The 7,611-nt window shown below is 49.6% G+C and overlaps 1 protein-coding gene across 4 annotated transcripts in view; it reads right to left on the bottom strand.

Moving 5' to 3' along the window:
- LOC108293878 (Snf2 related CREBBP activator protein) overlaps positions 1–7,000 on the bottom strand; it is a 44,555-nt gene extending 37,555 nt beyond the window's left edge. For 2 of the 4 annotated variants that reach the window (XM_037733847.1, XM_017515484.2), the window contains exons 1-4: positions 6,570–6,730; positions 5,302–5,375; positions 4,427–4,689; positions 1,539–1,790 (exon numbers count right to left, since the gene is read on the bottom strand). In XM_037733847.1, the coding sequence (XP_037589775.1) occupies positions 1,539–1,790; positions 4,427–4,480 (306 nt within the window). In that variant the 5' untranslated portion in view covers positions 4,481–4,689; positions 5,302–5,375; positions 6,570–6,730. Of the gene's footprint in view, positions 1–1,538; positions 1,791–4,426; positions 4,690–5,301; positions 5,376–6,088; positions 6,186–6,569; positions 6,731–6,862 lie in introns of those variants that run through there. The other 2 variants (XM_017515483.2, XM_037733846.1) reach the window with 2 other exon arrangements.
- Between the last annotated feature and the right edge of the window lie 611 nt (positions 7,001–7,611).

Raw genomic sequence — 7,611 nt, forward strand, 5'->3', positions numbered from 1 at the left:
GAGGCGGAGGTTGCGGTGAGCTGAGATCGCGCCATTGCACTCCAGCCTGGGCAACAAGAGCGAAACTCCGTCTCAAAAAAAAAAATAAAATAAAAAAATAAAAAAAATAAAGAGCAAAACTCCGTCTCAAAAAACAAACAAACATACAAACAAACAAAAAACCAGATTGCTGGGCTCTACCCCCAGTTTCAAATGGGTAGGTGAAGGGTACTAAGAATTTGCATTTCTTTGGTTTTTGTTGAGACAAGAGTCTTACTCTGTCACCCAGGCTGGAGTGCGGTGGCATGATCTCAGCTTACTACAACCTCTACCTCCCAGGTTCAAGCAATTCTCCTGCCTCAGCCACCTGAGAAGCTAGGAATACAGGCGCGTGCCACCACACCCAGCTACTTTTTATACTTTTAAGAGAGACAGGGTTTTGCCATATTGGCCAGACCTAACAACTGCTGACCTCAGGTGATCCACCCTTCTAGGCCTCCCAAAATGCTGGTGGCATGAGCCACCAGCCTGGCAGAGAATTTACATTTCTAACAAGTTTCCAGGTGATGCTGATGCTGCTGGCCCAGAGACCACACTTACCACTGGATAAACATAACACAGACTGCAGGATAGAAATAAGTAGAAAACCGCTAGGTGCTGTGGCTCATCCCTATAATCCCAGCACTTTGGGAGGCTGAGGTGGGTGGATCACGAGGTCAGGAGTTTGAGACCAGCCTGGCCAACATAGTGAAACCGCATCTCTACTAAAAACACAAAAAATTAGCCAGGCGTGGTAGTAGGTGCCTGTAATCCCAGCTACTCAGGAGGCTGAGGCAGGAGAATCGCTTGAACCTGGAGGCAGAGGTTGCAGTGAGCTGATCACACCATTGCACTCCAGCCCAGGCAGCAGTGTGAGACTCTGTCCCAGAGAAAAAATAAAAAAATAAAAAAACCAGTAGAAACCAGTAAATCTTAAGAGCATCACGGTTTACAAAGTGATGTCTTTGTGTCTCTTTTCTCATTTTTTTCTTTTGGAGACAGGATCTCACTCTATTGCCCAGGCTGGAGTGCAGTAGCATAATAATCACGGCTCACTGCAGCCATGACCTCATGGGCTTAGGTGATCCTCCCAACTCAGCCCCCTGGGTGGCTGGGACTACTACAGGCATGTACTACTATGCCCTGCTAATTTTTTGTACTTTTTATTGAGACGGGGTTTCACTATGTTGCCCAGGTTGGTCTTGAACCCTCCAGGCTCAAGAGATCTGCCTGTCTCAGCCTCCCAAAGTGCTGGGATTACAGGTGCGAGCCACCACACCCAGCCTTGCTCCTACAATTTAAACCTCATAATAGCCTATAAACTATTGTATCATTCCTGTTTTATTTACAGGAAAAAAAAAGGCTCAGTATACAAGCAGTTTGCTCAAGATCATACAGGTTAAGGTAGAACCTACACTCTAAATCCAGACAAAAAAGAAAAGAAACATAAAATACCCAGAGGACGTGGGAGTTAAGTAAGATGATGTCCAAGAATCCTCATGAGCCTTTCTAATACATACATGCTTGGCCTGTTCTGCGATTTCAGCATGGCTTTTCTCCCACTTTGGGCCCCTGTTAGCCAGGTCAGCAGCCTGGGGTAAGGTGAACCCCTCCAGGGGCACTGTTGCACCATCTGGGGGGCCTGGAGGTCCATCCAGAGAAGAATCTTGAGCTATGTGCTGGGGGGAGATGCCGCCTGCCCCACTAGAGGCTGGGGAACTGGATGAGGCAGGGGACACAGGATTGCTGCCTGTCATGCCGTCCGACACCATCTAGAAAAGAAGAAAATGATGGAGAAAATGAATGCTTAGCACTGTGCTAAATATTTTTGGTACATTATTCCAATCAATCTTCACAAGAAAAAATTCTGGAGAGTAAGGTGTAATTCTTAGTTTCATAAACACAAACGTTTGGGATAAAGTTTTGATACGGGATTCCCAGAGCCAAATTTATATATGTTTGACATGCAAAAATTATGTTCTGACATTTACACAGTTTCCAAACTTAAGAACATATATAGACAAATAGATAGACAAATGGACCAGGTGCACTGGCTCACGCCTATGATCCCAGCACTTTGGGAGGCCGAGGTGGGTGTATCACCTGATTTCGAGACCAGCCTGGCCAACATGGTGAAACCCCATCTCTAATAATACAAAAATAAAAAAATACATGGTGGTGGGTTCCTGTAATCCCAGCTACTCAGGAGGCTAAGTCATGAGAATCGCTTGAACCTCAGAGGTGGAGGTTGCAGTGCACCAAGACTGCGTCACTGCACTCCAGCTTGGATGACAGAGTGAGACTTCATGGTGGGGAGGAGGGGCTGAGCACGGTGGCTCACGCCTATAATCCCAGCACTTTGGGAGGCTAAGGTGGGTGGATCACCTGAGATCAATAGTTCGAGACCAGCCTGGCCAACATGGTGAAACACTGTCTCTACTAAAAATACAAAAAACTGGCCGGCCATGGTGGTGGGCGCCTGTAATCCCAGCTCCTCAGGAGGCTGAGGCAAGAGAATCACTTGAACCCAGGAAGCGGAGGTTGCAGTGAGCTGAGATCGTGCCATTGCACTCCGGCTTGGGTGACAAGAGAAAACTCGATCTCAAACAAAATACAAACCTATCTATCTATAGCATATGATTTCAAATTCTGATCCTTTCAGAGCCTCAGTGATTTCACATAAACAAGTCCCTATTTTCCCATTTCACAGCAAGTATAGCAAATTCACCTACGTAATAAATGTGAGCTACCATTAAATTCAAAAGACACCAATAAATTCCAAGCCACCTTAACCTCTTCACTGGACAGGCAGAGGCTGGGGGGATGGCTACTGTTCTCGAACACCCAACACATCACTTTACAACGTACTGCAAAAGCATTAAGAAATGGAAAACAGGGCTGGGTGCAGTGGATCACACCTATAACACCAGCACTTCAGGGGGCTGAGGCGGGTGGATCATGAGGTCAGGAGTTCAAGACCAGCCTGGCCTACGTGGTGAAACCCCATCTCTACTAAAAATTCAAAAAATTAGCTGGGCATGGTGGGGGACACCTGCAATCCCAGCCACTCAGGAAGCTGAGACAGGAGAATTGCTTGAACTGGGAGGCGGAGGTTGCAGTGAGCCGAGACCACGCCATTGCACTCCAGACTGGGTAACAGAGAGAGACTCTGACTCAATAAGAAGAAAAAAAAAGTTGGCTGGGCACGGTGGCTCACCTGAGGTCAGGAATTCAAGACCAGCCTGGCCATCATGGTGGAACCCCATCTTAAAAAAAAAAAAAAAAAAGTTAAGAAAAGAAAAGAAGGCCGGGTGCAGTGGCTCATGCCTGTAATCCCAGCACTTCGGGACGTTGAGGCAGGCAGATCCCAAGGTCAGGAGATCAAGACCATCCTGGCCAACATGGTGAAACCCTGTCTCTACTAAAAATACAAAAAAATCAGCTGGGCATGGTGGTGCATGCCTGTAGTTCCAGCTACTCAGGAGGCTGAGGCAGAAGAATTGCTTGAACCCAGGAAGCTGAGATTGCAGTGAGCCAAGATCGCACCACTGCACTACAGCCTGGGCAACAGCGCTAGCCTCCATCTCAAAAGAAAAGAAAAGGAAAACAAAGTCCTACTGAAATGTGGATCCTCAGGGAATTCACAAATTCACTCCAGGACATAAGCCTTATATTGTGCCACTCAAATTCCTACCTCAGCTAAATGACAGAAGGCTGTATATCCCAAATTTCTCATTTCTCAGGAAAATTATAAATATCAAATTAACTCAATCAAGACAGTTGAAGGTGAACAAAAAAAAAAATAAATGCCAAATTTATAAACATCAAAAGCTTACTATACTGCTCACTTCGGCAACACATATACTAAACCTGGGAACGTAAGGAGAAGATTAGCATGGCCTGCATGTGAGGTTGACATAATAAAGAAATCTTTTTTATAAAAAAGTTAAAAAACAAAATAAAAAAAAAGCTAACTGTACGCAAATCTAGATGTGTGCAATTTCAAAGCTATGCTTTTTTTCCTACTCCACACAGTTCCTTGGTATGAGAAAGGAATAAACACTACACACCATCCTTAGCTTTATCTTGGTTTCAGTTCTGATAGAAGTTAAACTATTCTCAAAGTGTACAGTCTTAGAAGCAATGTTGCCCCAACCTCCATTTCCAACCTAGCCTAATTCAACCCTTTTCAGGTAATGAGGAGCTTTTGCACTCTTGGAAATAACATCACACTAACGTTAAATAGAATGTGAGTATCCAACAGACCTAACATACTACAGCCCAGCCCATCTGAGCATCAAAGATTCTCAAAAAATCTCCACAAATATTCCCTTGTCACATTTCTTCTGCCTCAGACCCAACAATCCACAAAGCAGAAGCAGAGAAGGAACCCTCCCCATTTTCAAACCTGTGTCTGTAGGACTGGGAGCTGAGGGTGAGCAGGGGAGGGGCTGCTCTGCATGGTCCCACTCCCAGGCTCCTCCTTGGATGCCTGAAGAATGACTGGGTCGTTATCACCACTGCTGCTGGCCGAGGGGCTGGCGTCCGGCTGCAGGGCATGCTGGGAACTGGCCTCATTCTGGGCCACCGGCCACCGGGACCCGCCTTCCAGGGCCCGGGGCCCACCAGGGCGTCCCAGCCTCCGCTCAGGTCCACCAGCCTCTGGAGCACCTAAAGTGGGTAAATAAGATGGAAATGTGGTCAAAGAAGATAAAAAATTATTTTTAAAAAACAGAAATAGCACTGAATAAAGAGAAACACAGTAATTACAGGTTGTATTCTTTAGCATTTACTATGTATGACATACTTTACTTTCTTGATATATTCTATAATCGTCACATCTACCTTAAAAATCAGGTGCTTTTCACACCATAACAATTAACTTCCTTCTTCACACCAAGGATAAAGCCATGGAAGAAAGATCCCCGACCTAAATGGAGCTTACATTTTAATACAATCTGTTTCATAATTTAAGAAGACCTTACGATTTGCAGGTCACAGAGTAAGAAAGTGGTAGGTCTTCAGTTCAGATAGTATGATGCCAAAACCATGGAAAACCTCCTACTCATCCTGGTAGAGCCAGGGTGACCACGTTTTCCTCAACCCACAGTCTCATATCTGTTGTTCACTACTACAATAAAACCCTCCACAGAAAAACCATACGCATCCATTCTCATGGTTCTCTAGAGTGAAAATCCACAATAACTGACCTATAATTGCTCTCATTAACGCAAATATTTCTCCCATTAGCATCAGTACACGAAATGGTAGCAGATCCCTCACCTGTGTGAGCTGAGACCACACCCCCTGTGAAAGTCTGCACTTCCACGGTGCCGCCGTACTGAAGGGAATCACGCCTGAAACAGGAGAGGACAGTGAGAAACTCTTTCACGTTTGCCAACATCCATCAAAGCGTATTATTTACTCCATTTTTTTGAGTCATTTACATATACCCCAATCAGTTCAAAAACTTGAAAGAGAAAATGTACAGTAGTAAGAAAAGCTCATATTTCAAATAAATGTTTCATGAAGACAAATCATGTTTTGTGAATTCTGTATGGACATAAAATCCTTCCCAGGGGAGTAGCAGGAAAGAAGTGAAACAAGAAAGTTAAAAAATCTTAAATGTAAAGACTCCAACCAATGGAGAAAAAAAAAAAAAAAAAAAAAAAAAAACCTGTCACATCCAGAACTTCAGAAATGTGCTACCTGCCTGTGTGCCTTTCCAATGAGGGCTGAACGCAGTAATGAGACTGGACCTCCCGAGAAGAGTCAACAAACATGCCGGTCACAGGAAAATCCGCCCAGGATTCAGGGCAGGGCGCTGTAAATCCCATACCTGCGCCATCAGACACTTCCCCAAACACAAGAATCACAGCAAAGAGAGCCTCAGGAGCAGTCAAAAGTGAGGGAGGCCGCACTGCCAAGAACCACGTACCGGAAAAACAGGCAGGGTGAACCTGCACAAGGCCCGGAAGTGCTTCCCCAGTGTTTAAGGAAATCCCTAAACCAGGGTGCCGCCTTTGATTCACTACCTCCGCCTCCACACGTTCCCAGGACTCGAGCTCACCAAAAGCCAACAAGCCCGAACTCTTGACTTCAGGCTTCGTGACCATCTCCCCTGCCCTCTCAGCGGACTGACCCCGCGTGACCCCTGACCTCTGCCCAAGTTGCCACTAGCCCTGAGATAGCCCCGCCCCCCGACTCCCACCCCACCCAACGTGCGCGCCGGGCGGGGGAGGGGCCGGCGCGTGCGCGGCTGGAGGCGGAGTGAGCCGGCTGCGCGCACGGCCCGGGGGCTCCCGCCAGAACCCGAGCCCACGCACACAAGGGTCGCAGGGCTAGGAAGCCCCTCATCTGAGCCCGTCAGGGAGCGCGCCCCCCGTCACCAGACCAAGAAAAGCTGAGAAAAGGGAGGGTTCGTGCAGCCAGGTCCCGGTCCCCTGGCTGGATGTGGTGGGCGCGCGCCCCGACTACCCGTCCCACGCCCCCCTTGCTCTTCCCGCGCGCCCCTGAGGGGTGACTGGGTTGGTGGGCGGGCAGGAGCGCACCTGGGTCCGTCCTCTCAGGGCTCGCTCGCTCGCTGAGGCACGCGTGCGCAGAAGGGCGGGAGGGACGAGGAGACGCGCCGGGGACCAACGCCGGCCGGCCTGACCCCCTCAGTCTGTCTCTATGGGCGCGCGCCGACAGCCTCGCGCACCGGCCCCGGGGCCCCGGCTGAGGGTGCGCGCGCAGCACCCCGGGAAGGTGGGAGGGGAGGCGGTGGCGGAAAGATGCGCGCGCAGTCAGCCGTCAGGGGAGGGGGAACTGTAGAGCGTCCGCCATCTTGTCTCCCTCTCCTTACCTGCGTCCTCGGGGGCGTGCGCACCACCCCCCCCCCGCCGAGGAGGGGGGAGGGCCCCCTCTTGGTCACCGCCTTCGAGGCCTTTAAACTCCCGTGGGGACTGCGGCTACTGCCACCGCCTTGCCTCCACTGCTTCTTCTCGCAGCACACAGATGCGGACGGTGGGTGGGAAAAAGGGGAGACACGCTACTGCCCGCGAACCGCCGCCGCCGCTCCCGAGGCCTCACCAAAATGGCCGCCGCCGTCTCGGCCGCCACCACCACCACAACCACCACTGCTCGCTATCGCTACCGCCGGCGCGGCCCGTCCTCTCGCGAGAGACAGTAACTGGAGGGTTGGAGGTGGGGAGGCTCGCGTGCCTCGTAGGGCGCCGCCCGGCGCGCAAGGCAGGCTGGGACGTGTAGTCGGCCGGAGGCTACGCGCGCGCCCCTCCTCGGAGCGCCCTTACCGTCTCTCCCTAGAGCCACCTGGGGCTGCATTGCGGCTCCGAGCTCCGACCACAGCCACCTCTTGTTTTATTTACAGATCACCCAGTGAGATGAAGCAAGTTAGCAGTGGAATCTGGGCCTTCAGATTCCCATGGCGGCCCACTTCTGTAGTGCTGCTTCGTTTTACACCAGGATGGTCTCCTGATAGCTTTCAAACACACTTGCCATCTGTTCGTAAACTTTCTAGGTTAAGAACCCCCCTTTGAGAATCTGATACTTTTACTCCAGAATAGAACAATAAATAGCAGCTACCTTCTACTG

Source organism: Cebus imitator, unplaced genomic scaffold (assembly GCF_001604975.1).
Source record: "Cebus imitator isolate Cc_AM_T3 unplaced genomic scaffold, Cebus_imitator-1.0 Scaffold552, whole genome shotgun sequence".
Lineage (NCBI taxonomy): Eukaryota > Metazoa > Chordata > Mammalia > Primates > Cebidae > Cebus > Cebus imitator.